Source organism: Lonchura striata, chromosome 3, assembly GCF_046129695.1.
Source record: "Lonchura striata isolate bLonStr1 chromosome 3, bLonStr1.mat, whole genome shotgun sequence".
Lineage (NCBI taxonomy): Eukaryota > Metazoa > Chordata > Aves > Passeriformes > Estrildidae > Lonchura > Lonchura striata.
In genome coordinates, this window is record NC_134605.1 from 78,578,961 (window position 1) to 78,606,556 (window position 27,596).

The 27,596-nt window shown below is 42.7% G+C and overlaps 1 protein-coding gene across 8 annotated transcripts; it reads left to right on the forward strand.

Annotated features, from left to right (window-relative positions):
• The first annotated feature begins 5,773 nt into the window (after window positions 1-5,773).
• Window positions 5,774-26,721, forward strand: CNR1 (cannabinoid receptor 1). 8 transcript variants are annotated; one of them, XM_021545717.3, is made up of 4 exons: window positions 5,774-5,790; window positions 13,856-13,948; window positions 14,394-14,450; window positions 19,175-26,721. In XM_021545717.3, exon 4 carries the CDS (start codon window positions 19,236-19,238, stop codon window positions 20,655-20,657), a length of 1,422 nt encoding a protein of 473 aa, XP_021401392.1. In that variant the 5' UTR covers window positions 5,774-5,790; window positions 13,856-13,948; window positions 14,394-14,450; window positions 19,175-19,235; the 3' UTR covers window positions 20,658-26,721. The 8 variants fall into 8 exon arrangements, with proteins under 8 accessions (XP_021401392.1, XP_021401377.1, XP_021401384.1 ...); XM_021545702.3 differs by lacking the exon at window positions 5,774-5,790 and adding an exon at window positions 6,175-6,192; XM_021545709.3 differs by lacking the exon at window positions 5,774-5,790 and adding an exon at window positions 6,452-6,658.
• Window positions 26,722-27,596: the final 875 nt, after the last annotated feature.

Sequence of the window (27,596 nt, forward strand, 5' to 3'; positions counted from 1 at the left end):
GAGCAGTGATTTCCTTTGTGTCCGAAAAATACAATGGAAATATTCAAAAGCAGCATCCCCAAGGTCAAAGAAGACCACCTTGTCTACACAGAATACTCACTCTCCTCCTCAACAACCTCCTTTTCCCACCTGTATCAGCATTTTGTAATATTCAAATGGTGGAGAGAAAATAAACTCATGTGTCTCAGACAGCTTTTAGTTCTGAAGGAACATGCAAAAATACCACAGAAGGCACTTGAAGCTCTATGTACTATTAGTGGAGCAGCTCATGAACATCTACCTAGAGCTGCAGACACAGATTCAGACTCTGCATAGAAAGAGACTACAAAACATGATCTTTAAAATGCCCGTGAGATTTCTGCCATTTGCTCTGGAGACCTGCAAGGAAGAGTGAGTCAATACCAAGCCACAGCAAGCAGAGCGCGCGGTGCCGAAGGGTTCAAAGCACAGAGCCAGCTGGAGCCTCTGGAGCCAAAGGTGCTGCTCCAAATGGGAGCACCATGCCATGGCTTCACACTCAGCACAGCAGCTTCTGTCCAGTGTGCCAGAGCTGAGACTAGAGCATCATACAGAGTCAAAAAAAAAGGAGGAGGGTTCAGTGGACTTCAGCCCAAAGGAACATTTCCATGGCTCCTTCCCCAGGCATCAGCAAATATGTGACAGGCAACAGATGTTAGATCAGCAATTCCCTGCCTCTGAATATGGGAGAGCCCGTGTTTTAAAAGAGGCTTCTCCTAGCAAGTGCTCACCAATCTTCTGGCTCTTCTTTTCTGTTATCTTTGTCAGGAGTTGGTGGAAGGAGCATGACACAGCACAGCATCACTGCCATTAGAGCAAAAGAAAAAACCTCATTAGTACTCTGCAGTGGCACCCTCAACAGAAAAGGCAAAACATCACAAAATATCAATAGAGCAGAAGATTAGGCTCAAATGTATTATGACTGGTATGGCTACCAACACTTGTCAGCAGTAAACTGAGAATTTTTTAAAAACAGGCATTCTTAGCAATGTTACATGTTTCTTTCCTTAATTCATTGAGTCCATAAACTAAATTAAGTAGAACAGCAGCTAAATTGGCACATTGTTGCTCAACTCCTATTTAAAAGGACAAAACAAGAAGCTGAAAAGAATAATATTCGGGGAACTGGACAGCTTCAGGCGATAGTTAACGATGGGATAGAGAGACTTGAATGCCTGCATCACTGGCTTTAATTTGGTTCAGGGCAGTAGTGACACAAAGTCATTACTATAGGAGAGCTATTCACGGGTCCTTTGTGTGAGATGAGATGGTGATCTCTGTCTGTTCCTAGCTGGTGGACACCTGCCTTACAAAACCCAGCAGCATATCTCTCACTCTCAGCACCTGGCAAGGTCAAAAAGCTAAGTTCAGCCTTGGGGAAGGAGCAGGGCTACGGTACTACCCAAGCAACAGGCTGAAGTGTGCTATGGGGACAGCCCAAAACAAGGACACTGCCATGCCTCATCAGTGATGCAAACAGCAACTGTCCCCAGCAGCTCAACCCTTTCAAAAAAGACCAATATTTGACTAAATATGGAGCCAGACAATTAACAAAGGCCCCGGGTAAGCCACTCACTTTCATGTTCTGTCATTTCCTGGACTGTATTTTTTTTTATTTGCTGGATGGCAGGAAAGCTGCTCCTGGACAATGAAATTTCTGATTGGGTTTTTATTGTTATTATTTGCAATGTGTTAGTGCCTGCGGGTCACAGACAGGATTATGACTTTGTTGTGATAGGTGTTCACAAACCACTAGTAAGAGACAGTTCTCACTTCAATGACCTTATAGTTTAAACAGAAAAGCCTGAGAGTGAAGGAAGATAAAAGATATTATTATCTTCATTTCATAGTGGGGCAGCAACTGTGCAGAAAGACAAACAGCAGTACGTCCCGAGGGGCTGAGCTCATGTTGCTCTTCCTGAACTCAGTAAAAACTGCGGGTGCTCAACAGCATGGAAAAAAAGGGGCCAACATCCCATAAAAAGTAAGGAGGACAACCAGGACTTGGTGGGTCCCAAACTGACCTTGCTCATTTGACAGCTTGCAGAGAAAATGAAGAAAAGCTGAAAAATTATGTTGCTTTAGGAGTACTTGTTTGTGCTGCAGCACCTGAACTTGTTGGTTCCTAAGCCTCTGTGAGGGGAGAAGGCTACCACAGGAAATGGCCAAGGTTTAAGGTCTTGTTTTTCAATCTTTCATTCTCCATGTCCAAAATAATTTCTATTGTGATCCTCACGGTGTGCAGGGGCAGAATTGTACTTATGGTGAAGACCCTCCTTGACCTTCTCCAAAGACTGGGAAGTGTATGCCTGAGAAGTGGTGGAAAGGTTGTTGTGCACCCATAGCGTTCATTGCTATCATAGCAGAAAAGTTCCCTAAAATTGATAGATAAAGATAAACCTTTAGGAGAAGCAGACAGCCTTCTAAATTAAGAACTGGACATAAGAACAAATCTTCTCTCTTGTTTGCAAATGATTTAAGAAATTGCCACATAAACCTTGTGAAAATCAATCTGCCTGTGGGCAGGACACCAGATAAAAACAGTGTACTGGCTTCCTCCATGAGCATACTTCCAAGTGCATCATTTATGTCTTGTTTGATGGTTGGCTCTACCTATGGATGAGGAGAGAAAAGTGAGCAAGGCCTCTGAGTTTATATGAGGCAGCAGGAGGAAACACTCTTGACAAGAAATGATGGAGAAATCCTGAAAGTAGTTATGGTGCTGCAGGGTGTACAAAACAAGGAAGCAAGTGATCTTTCTGAGATAACCAAAACATCTAACCTGATTGTTGTACAGATTTTTTCAAAGTAAATCATCCAGGTCTCATAATGTATCTCTGATCAACCTAAATAGATAAATAAAAAGCTTAATGGATGAATGACAACGTTCCTGAAGTGGCAAAGTTAATTTTTCATAAAAATATAAAATAAAAGTATTGGGGAAAAAAAAAAAAAATCTGACTGAGAAGGCAAGAATTTGCAATTTACAAAGAGCATAGGATCAGCTGGATTATCTCATCTGTTACCCTCTTGCCTCTTCTTCCTGAAATAAGAACTGAAGGAAATCCCAGTTGCAATATGTCGTGGTTTAACCCCAGCCAGCAACTAAGCACCACACAGCTGCTCACTTACTCCCTGCCCCCAGAGGTACGAGAAAGAGAGTTTGGGGGGGAAAAAAAGCAAAATTCATGGGTTGAAATACACACAGTTTAATAAGACAGAAAATGAAGGGGGGGGAATGGATTTACAAAACAAGTGATGCATAATAATAACAGCAGTACAAATAACAATGCAACTGGAGTACACAAAACCAGTGATACACAATGCAATTGCTGACCACCTGCTGACTGATGCCCAGCCAATCTCTGAGCAGTAACCCCCAGGCAGCTTTCTCCCCAGTTTACAAAATGAGCATGACATCAGAGAGTGTGGAATATCCCTTTGGCCAGTTCAGGTCAGCTGCCCTGGCTCCATGTCCTCCCTGCTTCTTTTGCCCCCAGTCTACACACAGGTGAGAAGCCAAGAGCTCCTTGACTTAGTGTAAACACTCCATTGAAACAATTAAAACATCAGTGTGTTATCAACACAATTCTCATACTAAATCCAAAGCACAGCAGTGCACCAGCTACTAGGAAGAGAATTGACTTTATGACAGCCCAAATCAGGAGAAAATAGTACCTGGGGTGGTCAGTCATGCACTTTAAAAGGCAGCTGGGTTCTGGAATTCCATCATGTGGTTGAGAGGCCAGCAAAATTCAGTTACTCTTGTTTCACTAGGTGTTTGCAGTTTAAAATTTTGCTCCAAACCAGAATAGCAGAATTCTTACCTTGAGAAAGCTGTGGAAAACATTAATTTCAGGTTGACGGTAATAAGTGATTTGTTGATGGTAATAAGCTTTCCAAATTTTTGTATTATTTTGCAATATATAATATAAAATGAAATATTTTGAAACCAAAACTCATTTTGAAGCAAGAAATTGAAACATTTAGCTTGGAAATGTCACAACGAGACATTCCCACACTGTCAGAACATCCCTCTACCACTTACTCTTTTTTAAATGACATTTTCAGTGCAACCAACACAAGTTTGCAAAGCATTTCAGCTTTGACAAGGTTGCATTTTCCAGTGGAAAGCCACTTTTTCAAAGGTTTTCAAACCAGCTCCACTGGGAACAGACATCACAGGATTGCAACATTTCCTTTGCAAAATTGCAAATTTGAAAGCAGGATCCTGGAAGAGGGGCTGGGGTGTATAAGACTTTAGGCATCCCAGGGTGCCCCATGGTTATGAAGGTTGAGAACTAGCTGCTTGAATAACTTCTGGCTACCCATATATCTTGTCTCCTGTTGAACTTGTAGGCCGAACAAGCAGTAGCAACTGTGCAGGACTGTAAGGGGGAAAAACCCTCAATATGTGGCCATGGCTACATGTTTAACCCTGCAATGTCCTTCTCTACCATGCAAGTTGAGAAGTGATGGAAAGAAGGATTATCCCAAGACTGGAGTAATGTTCAGTTCAGGATGGGAATCTTTAGCAAGCCAAAAATGTGGAGGTAGGATAAACAGTACAACATTCCTTTAAATTCCCTCAGCAAGCTGATTTTGATCTGGTAATGTCCACTTGATGTGACTTGCAAAGGGGATGTGTCCCTCCACAAACATGGAAGAAAAGGTTATCTTGGTAGGTTCACATTGAAAGTAAAAGTACTCAATATTTTCAATAAATTAAAGTCTTAGTCCTCTGAGAAGTCAGTACTTTCTGAAATGCACAGCTAAAGAAAAATCTGATCTGATTTAACACAGTCCTAAATAAAGTTCTTTTTACTTTCCACCACTTCCAAAATGACCAGGCAGACGAACTAATACCAGAAACTCAAGCTGGGCACAAATGAGTTGGCCTTTTTTTCCCCTTCCACTTTTCTCACATGGAGTGCCATTTGAAATTATCTCCTTTCTTGTTAATTTAACGATTACCATCAGAAAGAGCCAGTGGCTGAAAAATTATAGTCAGTAATTATGATCTCACAGACTCACTCTGGGACTCGATGCAGGGAAAACACTGTATTCTGAGAATGAGGCTGTGCTTCTCGGCAGATGCACTTTGGTGGATGGAACCTGGAGGTTTTGGTTGCCTCAGATCTTGGGGGCCCAGCTTGAGAAGCCTTCAGGAGGAAGAGTCTCTGCAAGATGGCAGGCATATATTGAATTGGACACCCCTAAAATACAGCCACCTGAAACCTTTGATCATCACTTGTGAAGAGCTGAGTGCTTTTCAAACCTGATAAACAAGGAGAATCACATATTCCTCCTCTGTGTGTGGTTGAACCAGTTCAGGTAAATGGTAGATGGACCAGTTAATGTCTTTAGACACTATGTCAAACTATAAATATTTATCATGTTTCAGTATTAATTCGTGTGAAGACAAATACATATGTATGACACTGCAGAGGCAGAACCACGCGATCAAAGCCAGCTAGATATTACAGTGTTTAAGAACTGGCTGCTGAATAAAGCTCAGCTTTCCAGTTATGCCCATTGCCTGCCCACCTTTGGAGCCATTTCGCCCCCCAGAGATGAGGGAATCCCCATCACTTCTGAGGGCTGCCATGACGGCTGTCGTGTAAGCCCGAAAACACCGAAGGCGGGACTAGGGTAGCGAGAAAAATGGAAATAAAAGTATGTCAAAACGCTGGTGTTCCACAGGAAACACTGGGACGGGGAAAGGACGCCCCACGAGGGCAGCCACAGCCGCCAACTTCCGCAGTCCCCTGGGTGCGCCAAGCCCGCGGTCCCGGAGCGAGAGCGGCGCGGGTCCCCGCTGTCCCCGCGCGGTGCGGGCGGGCGGCGGGGCCGTGCCGGGTCCCCGCGGCGGGGATGCGCCGTCCGCCCCCCCGGGCCGGAGGAGGCGCTGCCTTCCACATTGGCCGGGGGCCGGCGCGCCGCCTCCCCCGGCCCCGCTCCCCGCGCCCGGCCGGGGGGCGCGGCGGCGGAGCGCCGGCACGACGGGGCTCACGGCCGGGCGGCGCCCACGGCCGGCGGGGCGCGGCCCGACACGGACCCGCTCTCCGCCGCCCGCCCCTGCGGCGCTCCCCGATGTTCCTGTGTCCCTCCCCCGGGGCGAAGTTTGGCCAGCGCCGCCTGTCCGCCCCGGTGCTGCCAGGGCCGGGACAAAAGGCACACACTGACACGTGATGGGCGCCGGGCTTCATAAATGGGACCGGAGCGGGGCGGAAGGCGGGGGGGACGCAGCGGCGGCGTGTGCCGGAGCCACGCCGGGCGCCCGGCGGCTCCTGCGCTGCCTCCCCGCGCCGAGGCGGCGGCGGGCGGAGGCGGCGGAGGAGGGGGCGGGCGGGCGGCACATGGAGCGGCGGCGGCGGCGGCAGGGCGGCGGAGCCCGGCGTGCCGCCTGAGCAGGGCGAGCGAGGGCGGCGGTGGTCGGAGAGGAGGCGCCGAGGGGAGGGAAGCGAAGAAGGGGAGGCAGCCGGGGGGAGAAGTCTCCCACCTCCTCCTTCCCCTCACCGGCACCGCCTCCTCGGCGCTCCCCAGTGCTGGGGTGCCCGGGTGGGGCGGCGCTCCCGCTCCCTGCCGGGGGTCGGCGCGGCCGGAGCAGGCGGGGAGCGCGGCCGGTGCCGTGTGGAGGGTAAGGACGGCGCGGGCGGGGAGGGGGCAGGGGAGGGCGGCGGGTGCCCCCCGGTCGGGGGCCAGGGACCCGTCGTCCCCCTCAAAGTTTGTTGGCGGCGTGGGTGGGAGGGGGGGTTTTCGGGGAATGACACCGCCTGCCCCGACGGCGGAACGGGCGGAGGGGAGGCGGCTGCCTGCGGAGCATCCCTCTCCGTGACCCGCCGCTGCGTCCCGCGGCGATCGCGGCGGCGGCGCCGGGCACCGCGCGGGTCTCGCCTCTGCCCCGGGCACGGCCCCGCGCCGCCGCCTTGGGCGGCTGGGGCCAGCGGGAGGGAGCCCGGGGCCATCCGGGAAAAGCCGGTGGTCCGGGGAGCGCGGTTCGGCTCCGCAAGCCCGGCCGGAGGAGGGGGAACCCGGCGGCCGAGGGGAGCCGGCTGCGGGCGGGGGTGCGGGCGGCTGGTGGCCTTATGGTTAACACGCGTCTGTTCTTCTGTGCGCGGAGCCGGTAGCCTCCCGGGCTCCCACAGGACCTTATCTGACATCGGAGGTTTTTTCTCTCGTCCTGACCCGCTGCTGATATACAGCGGGTGGCATTCAGCCCGGCTTTCCTGTGCACTTTTCCTCTCAAAACTCTGTCTTTGAGGCTGTAACCGAAATAAAAGGCGGTTCGCAATTTTGCGCGCAATGATGTTCCGTTAAAAAAATGTCACTTAGTCGTCCAGCATCCTCGGAATATCAGTAGGGTTTGTTGGTTGGTTTGTTTTTGTCTGAAATTTGGAAGTCTGGGGGGGAAAGAGCTGAAAAAGAGTGAGCCTTTTAAACTTCATGCAGCGTTTGTCATGTGAAATCTTCATCTGTTGAGAAATAATTTTGAGTATACCAGAAGGGCTTATTTCAAATGGGCATCTTTTTGTCTCAAAGACGTCTGCAAATCTCCATTGAGAATACCCCTGGATGAGGTATGTACCAAGCCTTTGGCAGGAGAGAGCTCATTACTGTGATTGCAGTTTGATTAAGTAAAATGGTGTCAGAAGATGAAATCCATAGTTTTCCTTCTTTCTCTAAAATTGTCATCACTGTTATTTTATGTATGACAGCAAATTAAAATATGAAGAGTTTTGGCACATGTTTTCGGGTTTTTTTTCAGAAGATAAAGGGACATACATAACGTAGAGTCAGATAGCAAAATTCTCCTTGAATATCTGCTAGGGTTAAAAAAGAAAAAAAACCAAAACCAGTGTAGCTTTTTGAACCTGCTAAAGGTGTAGTATTTTTTTCCCTTTTTTCTTAGATGCATCGTGTTGTTTTCATTGTTATTGTTCACCCTTTCTTAAAGGAATATGGCATTCTCTGCTGGGGGTGGCATTGCTGTTAAGGCGAAGAATCAGAGCAATACTGAATATGATATTTAATAACAAAATGTACAGCATGGCAAAAATTACTTGACTGTGCTTAATTATTTTTGTATTATACCTCATATCAACCACTAGCATGTTTTTCCTTCTCAAGAACAGAAAAAAGCCCTGTGACTATAGCAGGAATATTTATTATGCAGGCAGAGTTTATTAAATCAGTCATAAAAGAAATGAACGTAACACCTTTAAACAGTTCAGAAGATGAATGTGTAATTCCTGATTTGCTTGAGGTTAAAATTAGCTTTGTAGCAACGAGTAACAGCTTTGCTTTATTAGCTGTTGATCGTTGGAGTAAGAGGCAGAACCATTTGAATAAAACCATTTTAAAGCAGAATTCATAAAAACAATAATTGTTTTAGTGAGCCAGCAGGCACCTATTGCCAGAAGGGGAAAAAAAAGTTGGCTAGGTGAAGAAATTGACTTATTTGATGAGAATTTAGCTCGTTGACCATTCTGTGACACCTAAACTCAACGGGAAGGAATCAAAATACCTATAAAACTCAAGGTGAAGGTGGAAGCAGGTTGTAGGATTGCGAGGATGAGCCGGTGGATGCCTTTGATCCTGGCTGTTGTTCTTTGATGAATGATGTGAGCTCAGTTGCATAAAGGACCCCGTTAAAGGCTTTCATGCACTGTTGAAGGACTGACAGGTCTTAACCAATGCAAACCTTTCTTTAACTTCCCCTATTACAAGTTTTTGATTGGGCAGCAGAAGTTTAGAAAGAAATAACTTATTTTTTTCTTTTTTTTTAAAGCCATTTTTGACTTTCAGCCTTTAATGTGGCCATCTCAAAATGCTTTCATCCCACTGGGAATTTTGGTGCTGAAAATGCTACGCACTAAGAGAGGGAGAAGCTGTCATGGTTTTCTTTTCTTTTGAGTTGAGGTGAGGTAGGTGAGGAGACTAAGAATTCAAACTCGTATATTAGTTTAGGATTGCCCAAGATTTTTATGAATGCATTGCCATTCTTAATTCTACAGGTCTCATGCACTGTCTTCCACTCACCTAGTTTCTCTAATTCTGCATGGTTTAAATGAAAATTACTGTTACTTTTCAAATGCAAACTTTCTGACCTCTGTAGTCATACAGTCACCTACCTAGGCATCTGCAGAATTCATTTTTCTCAATGGTGATTGTTCTTAATTTCTTTCCAGATGTCTACTTTGTCTTTATGTGACAGTCCTCATGAAAAAGTAATTTTTTTTTTTTTTGCTGCAATTTCTGAAATAGTTTAGGCTAAGTAACATGATGAATGTTCTACAAAACCACTCATTGACCGTTTTGTTGAGAATTTGGAGATTTTTTTTTTTTTAGCAGCAAATTCACAGTCTGCTGATGATTTAAAATTCATACTGTGGGCGACCCTAACACTGGGATTTGGCCAAGTTCAAAGCAGCTATGCAGATGGACACACAAGACAGAAGGCAGAGGGAAATAGACCCTTTTAATCATAACAAGGCTGCTCTTGTTTTCTTATCTGCAGTGGAAATGCATGCAAGTCCCTTGTACCTAAATGCAAGCTTGCAAATGTGCCAGAATAGGCAGCAAGAGCATTTGTTATTAATGCAAAGTTAAAAATGTGACAACCTGTCTTCTCAGTACTGCTCTGTATGTCTCCATTTCTAGACTGGCACTGTACTGCTGCCAAAAGTGCACATCCCATCACTGCTGGTGGGATAAGGATACCCCCACAAAACTCACACCCTTTGAAAGTGTGTGGCTTTGTTAATGACTGCTGAAACCAGCTATGACCTGTCCTTTTGAAATGGCTATAAAGACTTATAAATCAATTTCTTGTTAGAAAGAACTTTTTTTTTTTTCCCTTTTTCCCGAAGGTGCCATTGTTGCCCGTGAAAAATGATTGGGTTTGCAACATAAGGTCGGAGCACATTTTATTCTGCCATTTGTGCCTCATGCAGGGGCATTATGGTGATGTACACCCCAAGCTTGGTTCTGCCTCTCTTCAGTAGGAACATCCTTTCTTGGTGAAACGGGCCACATCCAAATTATAGGCAAAATAGGTATTTCGTTACAGTGAATGTTAGTATGGTGTTCGCTTCTTATACCTTGGCTGGACTGTTGGTGAAAGTGGATGTTTTATGCAATTCAGATGTATTGTTTGTGTAGATTGAGGCTAGATGGCATCAAATAGTGCCTCGTCCTGCGTTAACCTCTTTTATGGCAATTATGTATTCTTAAGAAAGATGTGTTTACTTACTACAAAGTACTGAGCAGGAGCAGGTCTGTACTGTCAATTCTCTTTCAGCCCTCACTGGAGTAGTTTCCATCTTTCTGCATTGTAGGAAATATTTCAAAGTTCATGTTTAGGATCTTGAGGGGCTACCACCTTCCTGTTCTCCTGAGTATGTGAAACATGCTCTCAGAAATCACTGTTCTTAGTTAGTTGTACCTTTGTTCTAAGGAGTGCAGCACTGAAGTCCACACATGCCTGGAATATTAGGTGACATATGTATATATACATGCAAAATAACTTTTGCAGGATCTCAGTGACAAATATATTATTTTTAGATTCTTGGTTTTAGCCAGAAAAAGCTGTGTATATAAGGGGATTCAGAAGGATGTTCAGCAATCATCTTGCTTATATTTTTTGTACCTACACTTGTCTGCGTGTACTCTAGCACTTGAAATTTGGGTTTATGCATGACATACTGTAGGGTTTGTGAGACTTCAGTTATTCCTCTAGGCATGTGGTTTTTTTTGTTTATGTCTATTTGTAAGTTTATGCATAGAGGTATACCTATATATATAAAGTCATAACTCATCCCTTAGTATATTTTAGCTATTTTTCCAAGTCTGATATAATATTGGTTGGAGTCTCTCCACAATTTGTTGTTCTGCTACTTGGATATCAAATTATACTGTAATTCTTTTTCACTTCTCCTCTTCCCTCCCTCTCTTCTTTTTTTAAAAAAAGAAAAGCATCTGCATATTTCAAAGACATACACCATTGCCAAGCAATCTGGTGTAGTGGCTTAATATGCTGGCAAATAATTTCAGAAGTTATTTGTGTGTGTGAAGGCAGTATATTTGAATATCATTATATTGTGAATGTAACTATGCAAACAGTTATCTGAGCTTATTTAAACCTTAGGAAAGGCCAGACAGCTCCAGAAATGAAAAAATGGTTTTCATTTTTTAATTGGGAGTGGTTATTTTTGTCCGTTGTTAATGCTGGTGGCACGGGACATCATGGTTGCCAAAAGCCTTTTTGTCCTAGCTTCTGAGTATTGTCAATACCTGATGGCCTAAAGAAAGTCTGCAGGAGAGGCAGACTCTGGAAGACTCAGGTAGAAGGGATGTTGCTTTGCAATGTGTTGCTGGTCTTTTGTGAACTAACTTTTTGCCATTGCCTGTGAACCTCTTTTTCACTTCTGGTGTGTTTGTCCACCATATGGGTCACTCAGTGGCTCCATTTGAGCACTCTCTTCCTTTCCACCTTTGAAGTCTGTATCCTGAATGTTATTTTCCTTAAGTAGTTTGATTTTTGTTAATGTCCCTGGCCAAATTTGCTCAGCTAACATCTGAACGTCCCCAGCCTGGTCGCAATTTTCATTGTGTACAGTGCTCTCTTTTTCTTTGACCTTACCAAGGATGGCTTCTCAGAGCCCTTTGCATCTTTCTTCGTCATTTGAATACAGATCAGAAATGGACTTTCAAAAGAGCAAGTCATTGCCTGTAGAGCAAGCAGTGGATCTGTTCTTTCTTTATGGTGAGATCTGAAAAATCCCACTAGCTTTATCTTTAAGCTTATGGAGGTGTCGCTGAAGTTCGCACAGCTCAGAAGAGGAGGGAGGCTTTCTCTTGTGAATTTTCTTCTCCACCTGATCTGCTTTCCTCCAGCCTATCACAAAGGCAATTCTCTTTCTCTAAAATCTGTATCCCTGCCTCACTGAGGAACTTCAATTTGGGTCTTCCGTTCTTACCTTTCTCCATTCTCCACTTTGTTCCTGTCTCACCTGGAGATGGCTTATTCCCAGTATAAGGACAGTAGTTACCTTTCCTCTCTCTTAGCAATCCCTACCACACCAATAACTTAACCCACATTACTATTGCTCTCGGCATCTCCTTGCTATCTCATGATTTCTTTAATTAAAACTTGTTACAGCTGGTTTGTTGAGGGGGTATGAGAAGGCAGACGTATACTCTGTGCAGTTTATGAGAATTCTCCCTGGAGCCTGATGTTTTTGCTATCTTTCTCTCTCTAAACCTTACTCTTTTAATAAAGTTCACTAATATTTTGTCCTGTAACAACTTTGTGACCTTCTGTGTTCTGTTCTGGCCATTGCATGGAAGCTATTTTCTCTTTTCTGGAAGTGGTTCTCTCTCTCTCTCTCTCTCTCTCTCTCTTTCTTCCTAATAAATGTGGCTTTTCTCCAGTTTTATCCTCTAGATGTTACATTCTTCTGGAGACCTTTAGCATTTAGCATCCATTGGATCCTGGTCTTTTATGTCCTGCTCTGTTGTTTCAAATTACTTCTCTCCCTTGAACTACACGTTGTGTACTAAGCTGCCATTTCTTCTAGGCACTTCCAGGAGATTGAGTGTTCAGCCCTTATCTCTTTTGCACCTGGCTGGTCTTCCCTGTCCCCATTTAACATTTATGTCAATTCTGCTCAGCAATAAGTGCGTGCACCTTTTGGCATTAAAGATGGCTAGAGAAGAGGCTGGAAATGACAAGATTTCTGTTGTAATTTTAAAATTTGAGATGAACTCTTTTGTGAAATACTTTGAGAGTTCAAAATTAACCAGCTTCCACTCACTTTTCTTCAATTTTCTTTAAAATGTAAGTACCACGGCATTATATCTAACTTTTCATATTATCTGTTCATTCTGCTTTATTGGAAAAGAAGAATAGAATGTCCTTTATTGGAAACTAGTCCCTAAACTGGAGCTGATTTTAAGCAAGTAACCAGGTCACGATTGCTTCACTGTTTCCTTTCATCTGAGTCTTTCATACTCAGCAAAACCCCTCATCCTCTTTCAAAATTATATCTTTAGATGAAATTAAGACAATATGAAGTAAACTGGGAAAGATCTTTACAGTTTTAAAATAACCATCTGCCTTCCATCCCTTCTCCCAAAAGCTGGGCAAAGCAGGTAGCTCTAGTTTCCTGTAAATGTGATCCTGGTGGTCCCCTTGGCTGGTTTGTGACTTCAGTACTTCATCTTGTCTACAACTTGGTAGGAAATGTATTGTATAAAGGATTGTATTTTACAAGCTGAGGAGTTTTGGGTGACCTCAGGAGTTCTAGAGATTTTTCACAGGCAGACGGGGCAGCTGCCCTCACTCTTCCTCCTCTGCATCTCTGTGGGATGCAGGAGGTGCATTCTTGGTTTGCTTAATTCAGAGGAAAGGCTTCAAGCTACGCCTCTCATCAGGCATGTACCCTGCATCTTGGATATCAGTTGGTGTCTTTATTTCTGGATGTTTAGCTCTCAATCCAACTCGAACAGTTCAGAGCTGGGCAGCAGGATGTAGAGTTTGCCAGCACGTTCACCTGGCTCACAGAGTGCAAGGTTTTGGTCCTTCCCCTGCACCTGAAGGAACAGGACTTCAGCCTTGCTTTCAAACCTCAATGATGTTAGACACATGTATATGCTCTGGCTCTTTGGGATGTAAGGTGCAGCCTCCTTTTCTCTGTACCTGCAAATCACCTGTGCTCAAACTGATACACACATCCCACCAACTTTGAGTGGAGGAAATAATACTATTTCCTTTAGAAATATTGTCCATCACTAATTAACACCCTGTTTTCCCCCTTGTTTTGTTTTTGTTCAGGTTGTCAGCTGCTGGATGCTGGGGGGTGTCACATAGGAGCTATTTGCCCACAAATTGGAACAGCCCAGCCCTTATCCTGCTAGTGTGCAAACGGTATGTTAATTAACACAAATAACCATGTAGCTGTGCCTTCTTGCTAATTAAGGTTCAACTTGCCAAAGATAAGATCATGTTACATAAGAACAAAATTGGGTTCATTACTTGCCTGCCCTAGTTTACCCCATAGCTGATAGTGCCTTGCTGTATCTAGAAGATAACATCCCTAATTTGCTCCTCTCCTAGCGTCTGTGCTCTTTCCTGACCCCTCACACAGAGAGAATTCTGACTGAAATGAATGCTAGTTTTCCTGAATTAGGAGTGACAGCATATTTGCCATTTTTAGCCTAGGAGTAGCACAGTTTTGGAGATGGAGTAGTAAACCAGTAAATAGGATAGTGGTAACATTGCCTTTGCATTCTTCTCAACTTGTGTTTTTCCTTACTTGGTGTTACTGAGTCTGAGAGTGCCATTTCTCAGTCTGCACATTTTTTTCTCCAAGGCTTGGAAACCTTGTTCTGTCCTCGAAGCTGTATTGTCCATCACCATATGGGATAAGGTAATTATTAGCTATATAAATTTTCACTTTATAGGACAGTTCTAATTCTGGAGGCCAGCAGTTACCATGGTAGATCTCATTTCTCTCACAGTTTTACAGCTGACTGCATATGAGTGTAAATTACTGCTGTTTCTTCTGTGGTAGTACTTTGTGGACCCAGTTTGGGAGTAGTCCCAGTTACTGGTCACTATGCAAACTTATCAGAAGATAATGCTCTTCTTTGAATGACTTAGAACCTTATAAGCTACAAGGGAGGAGAGTGTATTTGTATATTTTTATGCATTCAGAATTGTTTGAATTCTTCCTACTTGTCCTTTAGCCTGTTCTTAATTAACTAGGATTATCATAGAAGAAATGTATAGACACACAGATCAAAATATTTTCTAAAGTGTAATCCAGAAATGTTTGATTGTGGATTTCCCTTTCTTGTTTTGATTCCTTTTCTTGCAATGTCAACATTTCTGCAGCTATCGGTATCATCATTGTATTGCTCGTAATTACTTCTGAGGAAGAGCATAAATACTCACTCCTTCTATTCAGGCTATTAAAGTTGCTTTATCAATCATGCTGTTTTGAAAATTGTAACAAATTCAGCTCTTTTCCAGTTCTCCTTCTACCTTAGAACAGCAGGAGAAGATAGGTAATGGGATTTTAATGAAGTCATGTACTTGTTCCCCAAGTGAACTGGTATTGTGGACCAACAAGAAGTCTGGAGGAGGTATAATTCTCCCGTTGTCCTTGATGATGAGTTACCAGCATCTTTTAAGGCTAAATGTAACCACACAGTGGAGGGCACTGGTAAAGCTTGCCCCCTCAACTCTTCACTAATTCTTTCACTTTGAAGGCAGAACCATACAAAGTTGTGTCTGCAGCCTTCAAGTGATGCTTAACAGCTCATGTGTTTGATTCCTGGTGAAGTAGTTAGGGGAGAAGGGCCGAAGGAAGTTGAACGCGTGTTGCTGCAGACAACTAAGCCGGGAGTTTGTCAAAGCCACTCCATCTAGTGGCAGTCACTTTGCACAGCTGGTCTGGCAGTGCCCATCCACAGCTGCTGGATGATGGGAGAAAGGTCTAAAATGGTGCTCAGCTATGACTGTTCTGGTCTGGTCTTCAGATAAAAGATCCTTGAAGTTCTTCTCTGTTGTTTAATTCTCATCTGCAATCATAATTCAGTACTTACTGTGAATTGCTGCATGCAGTTGTGGAAATACACAAAAAATGTTGAGTGCCAGTATCGGTGCAGCCTCTCCGTTTCAGTCTTTTAAAAGCTGTTTTAAAAATGAATGAGGCAGTTGAGCTGAGAGCTTTAAAAACTCAAAGAAGCTGGAAGAGTGTATCCTGGCAGGGCAGGAGAGTTCTTGGCAGAGCAGGAATGCTCTCCCTTACTGCCACTCTGCCTATGAGGGGAGCTTTCTGCAGCATACAGCTGTCACTCCAGCCCCAGGGAGAGAGGATGAACCTGTGTGGAGGACAATTCTTCCCTGTGGAAGCTCTGAGAAGCCAGAGTGGCTCCTGGAGTATTTCATGTGGAGATGGTCATGGCTCTTGGGCAGGTTAGGTTTGGATTGTGTTGAGGCCAGCTGCAAAGAGCAGTGTGGCTGCATGGTGTGCTGCCTGCTCGCCACTCCAGATTTGTACAGAAATGCCCAAAGCCAAAATGTGTGCGGCACTGGCACTGCTTCTTTCACTATCTTTTCTTTTTATGATAAATTGTGCAACACCTGTGACCTGATATCTGCAGTGCCAAAGATCCAGTCTTCTTTTCACCAGACAGCTATGGAAAACCTCACTGATCTCTTCAGTGCATTTTAGTAGCGAGCTTGTACCGGGATAAGCTAGTATCTAAATTAAAATAAATGAATTTCCTGTAAAGTGTAATTCCAGATCAGGCAAATGGTTGTTTTACTGCAACTTTAATAAAAATCAGCTGCAGCTTGAATAGGTGCATGCACACATACTGCTAGAAATTTCCAATTAGGATATTCCCAGCAGCAAACAAAACCAAAATTAATGTTAGCAGCATCCCCCAAAGCCTAAACTACACTACTAATGAACTCTCAAGTACTCTAAAAGAAAACTCTCTTTGCAGAGACAATAAGGTGAAAATTACTGTAATAATCTCAATGTTAAAATACAGAGGAAAAAAAATCATTGGCATTCGAAGTAAGACTTGCCTCTCTCGATCCCATTAACAATGTTAGCATAGCATATGCATGCATAGTGATATTGTCACATAACTCACTGCCACCTTCAAAAGAGCACACAAGAATTCGTGTTCTTTCATTTGTATTTCAAATAAAGGTAGGGGTTGCATAGCACCTAATTCGGAGAAAGTCTGTACCTGACATGACTCCAGCAGGGATCAGCTACCTCATAACAATTTGTTTGTCTTTCTAGCACAAGTGCTCAGTTGAATACAATTTATGAAGCTTTCCTCAGATGTAATCTTCTCGACATGGAGCTGTGGCTTTACTCATTAAAGTGGTTCTTTTCTGTCAAAAATAAGCTTGAATAGCAGAGGATGCCACAGCAATCTTGACATATGTATAGAACTACTTTTTTATTTAATATTTTCCGGTAGTTTTCAAATTAATAAGACATTTTTCACTTCCGGTTGTAAAATGGTGTTACAAGCCAAGCTTAAAGTTGCCAAACTTCACCCAAAGCAGATTTATCAGCAGAGTCATCTTTGTAGCATGTAACATCTGCATATTCTCTAGGAACAGCTATAAAACAGAAAAGTACCTTCCATATTAGATGATTGCTGTTCATTTTTAATGTCACTCAGTAACATGTCCCTCCCTCACTGCTCACGCCCTTAAAATTAAATTCCTTAATACTGTCTGTCTGTCTAATAATTATTTGCTTAGCAAACTGTGTCTGCAAAAGCTGACTCAGCCAGTATATTTTGTGTGTTGCAACTATCCCGGTAAGGCTTGTTTGCACTCATACTTTTTTGCAGAATTGGAGTTGCAGTGTCTTCTGAAGGTCTAAGTTCATATATTCCCTTTAATACTCAATGTCCAGACCTGCTTAATAAAAGGTAGGACTTTAAAGAGCTATGGAAAAAGTCTTGAGCGTTCACATGCTATAAGGACAGTATAAATATATCATCAGCCAAGTGATCTCTGCTTCTTTGTAAATGCTCATGATTTCATGTATTTTTGAGTACTGCTGTTGTTGCAGAGAGGCATTCTTTTCTTCTTTCCTATAGTTTTCATGGGAAAAGAGAACAGTGGTACCTACTGTGCATGACTTCTCTTTAGGAGTTGGGGTAATCAGTACTCTGGTTTTGTCAGATGAACTCTTCTAGCCTTTCTGACCATTTATTGTCAGTTGTGTAAATTGAACAGTTTAAGTCAGTACAAGCCTATGTATTGGCATCTATGATTTCTTGAGTGCAACGATTTCCTCCATACTAAAAACAAGAAGAAGCTTGGTTTGCTCCTGTTGCTGATTAATCATCGGGATGTCTCATAGCAGATGTGGAATATTTGTAGCCCACAAAATGTGATTCTGGCTCTTATTTGTATTCAGATCACTCTTATCCATTGAGGTGGTGGAAGGGGGCCCTAAAGCAGATGTTCAATCCATATTCAAAGCATTTTCTTTTGGCAAAGTAATATAAAGGAGTACAGCATACCAAGATCTGTAAGACTTGTCTTATAGGTTGATGCATGCTCATGGGCTGATGGGGTCCTCTCCCAAGGGAATCCTGACTAGTTGTTCTCCACAACTAGTGAACATCCGTGAGCAAAGGCTGTACTTGACAGATCTCAGAGACTGCTGGCTACTTGGGGACCTTCTGCTGGGTCCCCCCAGTGTTGGAGGGGACAATGTTTTTGAGGGGGTACAAGTTACATTGCAATGCTTCTTGCAGAAGCAGTAGCTCCTGGTTTGTTTTGCCTGGAATTTTGGCCACTGCTTAAATTTGGTGCCGTGTTTATCTAGGCAAACTTGAACTGCCCTGACTGAGGCACTGATTCTCTCACTGACATAGTGCAGCTGGTCACCTTGCCTAAAACTGAGAGCTGGGTAACAGCTGGGTAACCCACCTCACTTATATTGCTCAAACATCCCAGTACCTTAGTTTGCTTAGGAGAAGGAAGGAATAATCTTTGTCTATGAGTGTAATGAATCTATATATTTATTGATCAAATACCTTGCTAATAAATTTACAGTAGCAAATTCAGTATGTTAATAGACCTCGGATTGCCATAGCAGGAAAGGTAAGAATCTAGAGGCATACTGGGTGAACTGTGAGTGCATGGCTCTGTCCCTCTTGCCTTTCTGTTAATTTTTCAAAACCCTCAAGGTGGTGACTCAGTTTAGTGCTGCTCCCACAGTGGCACTTGGTATTATCTAAATGAAGCAAGCCCAAGGAATATTGGTCTGAAAGGTGCTTTGCAATCAGAAGCTGAGAAAAATATCTTTCTGGTAGAGCAGCTCATAAAGTTTTGATAAGAAATGAAAATTTCTTTCCTGTGAAACAATTCCCTGTGTCTCTGTTTTTCACGTTGCTTCTTAGTGTAATTCAGTTTTAATGAAATCCAGGTGATTTCTCTCTTAAGTGCTCAACCCACCCTGATTTCCCACAGTGGCAAAGTTAGAACTGTACTGAATACCAGAGAAGGGTTGATTTTGTTTGACACAGTTCAGCTAAGTTGTCTGAGGAGTTTGACTCCCTGTTTATGTTAATGAAGTCTGATCTTTTCCCCGTACAGGGCTTCCTCTGATGCATTTTTCCATCCTCCGAGTATCTCTGAAACCAACAAGACTGGGGTTATGAAGTCAATTCTAGATGGCCTCGCAGATACAACTTTCCGAACAATCACGACAGATCTCCTTTACGTGGGCTCCAACGATATCCAGTACGAAGACATGAAAGGCGACATGGCATCCAAGCTGGGGTATTACCCCCAGAAGTTCCCTCTTTCTTCCTTCAGGGGTGATCCTTTCCAAGAAAAAATGACTGGAGGAGATGATTCCCTGTTGAGCATTATTCCCTCAGAGCAGGTCAACATCACAGAGTTTTACAACAAGTCCCTGTCCACTTTTAAGGAAAATGAGGAGAATATACAGTGCGGGGAGAACTTTATGGATATGGAGTGTTTTATGATACTGAACCCCAGCCAGCAGCTGGCCATCGCTGTGCTGTCGCTCACCCTGGGCACCTTCACAGTCCTAGAGAACCTCCTCGTCCTGTGCGTTATCCTCCACTCCCGAAGCCTCCGGTGTAGACCCTCCTACCACTTCATCGGCAGCCTAGCTGTGGCCGATCTCCTGGGCAGTGTGATTTTTGTCTACAGTTTTGTGGATTTCCATGTTTTCCACCGGAAGGATAGCCCCAACGTCTTCTTGTTCAAACTGGGTGGAGTTACAGCCTCTTTCACCGCCTCTGTAGGTAGCCTTTTCCTCACGGCAATAGACCGGTACATCTCTATACACAGGCCGCTAGCTTATAAAAGGATTGTTACCCGACCAAAGGCTGTCGTAGCATTTTGTGTGATGTGGACCATCGCTATCGTAATAGCCGTTCTTCCTCTGCTCGGCTGGAACTGCAAAAAGCTCAACTCTGTTTGTTCGGACATATTCCCTCTCATCGATGAGACGTACCTGATGTTCTGGATCGGGGTCACCAGCATCCTCTTGTTGTTCATTGTCTATGCCTACATGTACATTCTGTGGAAGGCTCACAGCCACGCTGTTCGCATGTTGCAGCGAGGCACGCAGAAAAGCATAATCATTCAGTCGACGGAGGATGGTAAGGTACAGATCACTAGACCCGATCAAACTCGTATGGACATCAGGTTAGCCAAAACCTTGGTCCTTATCCTAGTTGTTCTAATCATATGCTGGGGCCCTCTCCTTGCCATCATGGTGTACGATGTCTTTGGGAAAATGAACAAGCTCATCAAGACTATCTTTGCCTTCTGTAGCATGCTCTGTTTGCTGAATTCAACAGTGAATCCCATCATCTACGCTCTGAGGAGCAAGGACTTGCGACACGCCTTCCGCAGCATGTTCCCCACCTGCGAAGGGACCGCGCAGCCCCTGGATAACAGCATGGAGTCTGACTGCCAGCACAAACACGCCAACAACGCGGGGAACGTGCACAGGGCTGCCGAGAGCTGCATTAAGAGCACAGTTAAGATTGCCAAAGTTACCATGTCTGTCTCCACAGACACAACTGCTGAAGCGTTGTAAGTCAGAGACTTCTCAGTGTTTGGAAAAAGGAGTTTAAGTTTAAAAACAAAATTTAAAAATCAAAAAGAAAACCAAACCCATGGCTTAACGTGTTTGTACCTTCCTGTAATATTTTTTGGTTTGTCATTGTAAACTGAGCAATGATTGTGTTAAGAGCATTACCATCAGCCGGTTCTTCAGGTTTTACAATTAGGGATTCTAGCTAAATTTTCACAAGTTTTTCTCAAAAGCTGTTTACTGAATAATACTGTTTCCTGAAAGAGGACAGACAAAATACCAGATTAGCAATCGTTCCTTTGGGGGTGTGAAGAATTGTGAAATCTAATTGAAAAATAATGCGTCCTAAACCAATACCATCAAATAAGAAAAAAAGCCTTGTAATCACGCTGTTCATTTCAATGTGAAATGTATTTCATGTCTGTAAGTAATAGGAGTTTTTGAATTTTTCCAAAAGCAGCAGTGCTGAGTTTAGAGGTTTTGTAAAACGTGTTGTGTCCCGTGAATTGTGTGCTGTTTTATTATGTGTTATTGATATTTGTCTGATTAAACAAAGTGATAAGGTAGAATTCCGTGGAAATAACGTGAAACGTGATATGTAAACCCCATTGAAAACACTTACTGTATTTCAAGAATTCCTATGAGACATTTTGGAAGTTTTACACTTTTAGTGGTCTTCTGTGGACTTAGAGGAGAGGCTTTGTGTTCTACTAAAATTATTTCCCCACTACCTTTTACTTTCATATGCATATGAGACTTAACAGCAACAGAGGAATAGAGGAGGAATGTGGGAAAGGAATGCACTGGTTCAGACTTTTAAATACCACTGCGTTTATACAGAAGGATTATTTTTGGTTGCACAGACTACTGCCCTGCTCTTGGGCGTTGCCTGAATATGAGTACTGAAAAGCAAAGGTTCTGGATATTTGGCTCCTTTAACAGGCATCTGTTTTAAGCCATGTGCTGGTGTTGGACCACTGAAGACAGCCTGTGTCAGACTCAATGTACGATGTTACCACTGTGCAGTCAATGTATACTTGAAGCGTGTCACATTCCTGTATCCCAGGTCTAAACAGATTCAGAGTCTGAGATGCCAAACTCTCGTCTTCACTAATAGAGGAGGAAATATTGTCAGACTTAGACATTTTCTTATTGTGTGAGCGTGTATATAAATAAATATCTCTGTGTGTGTACATATGTGTGTGTGTGTGTGTGTGTGTGTGTGTGTGTGTAAGTATTCTAACCAGTGTGAGTCATGGTAGCATAGCTAAGATAGGACACTACGACCAAATGTAACTGTATTTCTTGTTGCACGCTTTGCACACAAATCCTGTTTCTAAAATTGAGTTCTTCCAATTGGATTACTGGTGAAAGTACCATATTAAGAACATCTTGATCCACGCTGAAGTGTGTATCCATGTGCTAGAGGAAGCAACCATTCAGTTGCACTTGAGAATAAAGGGAGAGATAGCGAGCATGGAATGAGCCTGCATTGACAAATGCTGCAGGTGTTGATGGTGGGCCTGAAGATTGAGGAAGCCAGGAGTAAATTGTAGTTTGTTTTAATGTTGTGAGTATTCAAATCTGATCGCTTGCATTGAGGTGCATCTCTCTGAAACCACTGACAAGGTTTGACACTACCAGGAAGAAGTTACTGAAGGAAAATAGTGACTCTGTTCCATGGTGGGACAGTTTCTGCAGCCTGTGACTGTCACAAGGAACATGCTACCAGATAGTCTTTGCAGCATGGATATTCTGTGATTCTCTTCTGAGTCATAAGGTCTGGGATCCTCTACACTGCTGCCATGGTTTTTCAGACTGTTTCCTCACCCTGCTGTCAGATTTCTACCAAAATAGTTGAAAACACAGCTTGGTCCTTTAGCTGCCTGGCACTTAATGAAGCAGGGGTGACTTTCTCTGTGACACAGGGCAAGTGGAGCCAAATCCAGACTGCCCTGCCGCCCATCCTTGTGCTTCAGTAGGGAGAGAAGGGGGTGATAGCTCCAGGTCTCTGGCTCCCTTAGTGCAGGCCAGAGCAGCTGGCTGAACAAACACCCAGCTCCTTCCAGCCAGTGGCTCTGTGGGGCTGCACATGGCTCCAAGTTTAGGCTTGGTGAGGGATGGCATGTTTTAAAGATAAGATTGGACCAGGTGAGATGCTGAGCAACAGCTGGAAGAGTCAGGGGTACTTTCCTTGTCCATCCACCTCCCCTACAGCTTATCTGTGTAATGGGACAGGGCACCACGCTCTCAGGGGGCCCACTGCAGTCAGCCAAAACCAGTGGATTGCAGAGGATTCCTGGAGGATGTAAAGTCCTCCTGAAAGATTCTTTCTTACGTCTAGGTCTAGTCCGTCCTAAAGCAGTCCTCTTAGAGGAGTGGGGGAAAGCCCATTTGAAATGTTAAGGGTATTTTAAGAGCCATTTTTGAAACTGTCTTCTTGTGAATTAAATGCAAACTTTGTGGAGTTTTGTTGTGCATTCAAGTTCTAAATTTTATGATAAATCATGGGACAATGGGGCTGTCTTGGCACTTCACTTGGTGCTTACTGATATAATAAGAAATAGCATTCTGTGAAATGTTATTGTCTATCATCAGTATCTTCATTTGCATAATAAGTTTTTCTAAAGCTCTGGGAACTGCATTGGTTCACTTAGAACCATTTATTAAAGAGTTGGCAACAATTTCCTTACATGTTGCACACTAAGTAGAACTGTTCTTTCATTACAAAAATCTGTTGCCGTTCCAAGGTAATCTGTACTTACACTTCAGCTTTAGGTATTCCTAATTTGCAGTTGGCTACCTTCACTTAGTGATAGCACAGCCAAATGACACTGTTCCACAGCCACCCACACAATCATCATCATCATCATCATCATCATCATCCACCCACCACCTCTAGCTGCAGTTACATGTGTATTTACCAACTCCAAGTGTCACGTATGTACTGAGAAGACCATCTATGTCATACGTGTGCAGAGTTAGATTCTCGACAGTCTAATTGTATATTTGTATGATACAATCTCCTCAGTGCTGTGCAATCACTATCCACATCTTGCACTGGCCTTTTGATGAAAATTTTAGTGTGTCTGTTGTGAGATAGACAGCACATTCTACCTGCTGTTATTGGGCTGAATGTATGTAAATAAGTGATTAAAAAAAAAGTCATCTGTACAAGCAGTGGCCTAAAAAGTCTGTAATTGTAGGCTAGGAACATTGTTGAAGTTGCTGTGACATCTCAACTACTACCTTTGAATAAACTGTTGACAGGGTCTCTTGGGATGCTGTTTCACAGTGAAAGGAAAATTTTTCCTTGTGATTATATTAGGTAAAGAAATCAGATTACCTGAGATTTTTATTTCCAGTGTTTCAAAGTGGAGAACATAACTCTTTATTGTCTGTAAATCTAACATTATTACTTCCTCCTAGAAGAATATTGTATCATTAGATGTTTGTTTGAGCTGGTAACATTCTTGCAAATGTTGCAATATTTTTCATTAGCGACCTGTATAATAGTTTGTACACAAGTACTGTTCAGATTGTCATGAAAAGTAGCTTTGATCATTTACTTACCAGTAGCAGAATAGTATTTCTGTAAGATTTCCAGTGTATTCCTACCATATCATATTTTATTTCTATAATGTAATTAAACTGTTATTTATTCAAGGAGAAAAAGTATTCCTCTGTTTTTTTGTTTTCCAAATTTTGAGATAACTGAGGAAGCCACGTGATGATGCTGCCTCATCCCACGATCTGGTACTCTACGTTTTGTTTATAAGTTTGTCTGTCAGATTCTGAAACAGCTGCTTAAACAACCTGACAACAGGTTGTCAAGCTTTGTGGGTTTTAATTGTATGTTGATATGTTTGAAGGAGGAGGTAGATCATATATTTTATATTTGTGTATCCAGTACTATGGAGACGAGAGAAATGACAGTTCAAACTGCATCTCCTGTTTCATTATGTAGGCAATTTCCCCTTTCCTCAGTATTAGCCAAAATGCAATAAATTCCTTTTGCCTTCCTCAGATGCATGTTAGCTCAAAGATATCACATGAAGACAAACCCATATACTTCAGAAAAACAAAACACAAAAGAACAGAAGAAAGGAATACAAATTAAAATAGTGCTGCCAGCAGCAGTGCTGACCTAAATTAGTTATTGGGGGTTGTAAATGTAATCAAAGATTTGAGACAAAGAGTTAGTCTAGTTTTGGCCTGTGCCAGTGGGGACAGAGTTGATGGGTGTAGGGAGTGGATGATGAAATGGCCCAGGAGGGATTCAGTGAAGCTGTGCAGAGAGAGCAGGCTCAGCCGTGCCACTGCCTATGAATCACATTAAAGTGCTCCCACTGCTGCTCATCCACATATGAAAGGAAGGGTTGAAAAAGCCCACTAAATGCTGTAGAAAGGTCCCTGCCTATTTCAGAGGATCAGTTTTCCATGTGACTTAATCTCAGATTCACGTTACTTGGGCAATTTTCCTTCTTCACATCTGTGGTTTGAAAACATCCTTAGGGGATAAAGTGAGCACGTCACAGAATCGTGGAATCGTTTAGGTTGGAAAAGACCTCTAGGGATCATCAAGTCCAAACATGAACCTCACTCTGCCAAGGCTTGGGATCATGGTTGTGTCACAATATTTTTACTTTTAAAAATTGGGTCAGTGGTGAATTGAGAAAGTCTTGGCAAAGCAGAAGCAACTAGAAATAAAAGATTAGCTCTTAATCTAATATTTAACTGTATAGTACATTTAAATTAAATCTGAATATTTTTGCTAAAAGCTGTCACTTTAAAGCAGCCAGGAGAAAATTTCCTCTGTATTTCCATGGTCATTGGAAAACAAGGGTTATGCTGCCACAAACCAACAGCTCCTCTTGACAGAAACATCCGGCTGTATTTATAAGTCTGTTCTGATCAACACAAGAGGAAATAATGACAACTTTCCAAGCAACTGTTTTCCTGCACTATACCAGCTCAGGAAGCATGCGGGCAAACGTGCTGTCATTGTTTGAGCCCTTCACATTAGCATCTCTTATTGTTTCTGCGTTTCTGACAGCTGTTTTAAGTCACAATATCATCATGCACACACATCAAGAAAACATCTTCAGTTTCTTGGGTTTCTTATTGGGTTGGGTTTTTTAAATGTTTTGTCTTCAATGAAATCCAGCTTCAGCTTGTTGTAAAATTAAATCATCATATGAGGGAACAGTTTATAATAGAAGAGAAAAAAATTTTCCTGTGTTTAAGAAAGCATGGGATGGGGAGGGTATCTGACAGTTTAGAATATGTGTCTTCCTCCGTTCTGTTTTTGTCCCTTGGTCTTTTTAGGTAATTGATTTAAAGAATTTTCTTTAAATAGCAGTACAAAATATGAAGCACAATTGCCTTTAACAGAACTCCTTTAATATGAGCAGCCATCTAATACTGATCTTTGAAGTTCAGTTAGGAGAAAAAGTGATAATGAGCCCAAGGTAATCTTCATGATGAGGTATGACATGTCCTAGTATTGCTTTCCAATAAATCATCTTTCATATTTAGAGCAGCACTCACTTTAATGCTAAAGCATTTTAAGGTATTGAATCCTGTCTCAATAAAGTCCCTCAGAATTTTTATTGACTTCAGCAGAAATTATATTTTACTCCAGGTTTTTGAACTATCAGTGTGCATTTGGAAAGTGCAATTTTATACTCCAGTGTATTTGCATTTTCACTGACATTAAAACAAAGATGGAACAGAATAAATAACAGCCTCTATATTCATTGGGGATTTTTACCACCAAGAAAATCTATTTTGAGTTTTGGTGGGTCAATGCAGAATCATAAAGTCTGGCAGGAGTTCAATGGACTTGTCATGTGAGTGAAAAAATGTATTTATCCATATGTGTGCAGATGAGGTGCAGAACATCATGAACGAATCTGCTCTCAGTAATGCTGACAGAGTTGCTTCCTGGCTGCTTTCACTGGTGCTGTTTTGATGCTGCTTTCTTTCCTTCTCACATTTGTGTATGCATCGTGAAAAAGGCCACACACGTTCAAAATCTTTCCCCAAAATAAAGAGCATCTCTACATTTTTTTTTGTTTTATTTTAATTATATTAATAATATTTATTCATTATTATGGGAAGCAATGTCACAACTACTGTTTCCATGAAAAGGAAGCCTCTCCTGCCATTTGAAGCTTTGAAGCTGTATCTAGATGGATCAAGTCCTAACATTGTTACATGAACCATTTCTCCTTTTTCCATGTGGAACTCATAAATCCTTCCAGGGCTCAGCACAACAGGGATACTCCTCTTTCCATCTAACTGAAGAGAGGGATAAGGAAAGGGAGCTGGAAACTCCTTGGTCCTTGTTTGTGCCAGGCTGTTCCTGGAGCTGCTGTGTGCATAATGCTGTGAGGGTCTCTGGGGACTTCCCCATGCTGACTGTTCCCACCAGAAAGGTGGTTGCTGTGACCTGGCTGGCAGCAGAAAACACATCCAGAGGGGTGAAGAATCATCTTTGGTTGAAACTCTGAAGAGAAAGGATTTAAGACTTTGCAGTGTAATGAATCAGAGATGGGGATCTGCTGTGTGTCATTTCTTCCTTACAGAACAAGGATTAAGGGTATCATTTTAATAGAGGAATATGGGAAGTTAAATAGGCTATGGATCCATCCAGTAAACACTCCTCCCAAACCTTCAGAAGGGTAGTAATAAATCCTGTAAGACCTTTCATCAGCTGCCTGGGGAAAAAAAAATACAATCATTGTCTCTGCAGTGCTTAACTTGCAATATAATTCAAAGTAATTTTAAAATTATACACCTACCTGCTACCAATGCAGTCTGAGTAGGCAAAATTAGTAATAGGCATGCTCAGTAAACCCAAGGTTTAAAGCTTTAGCTAGAATGTTAATGTCTAAATTGAGTAATACTATCACTTATGAAAATTACAGCTATCTGCCT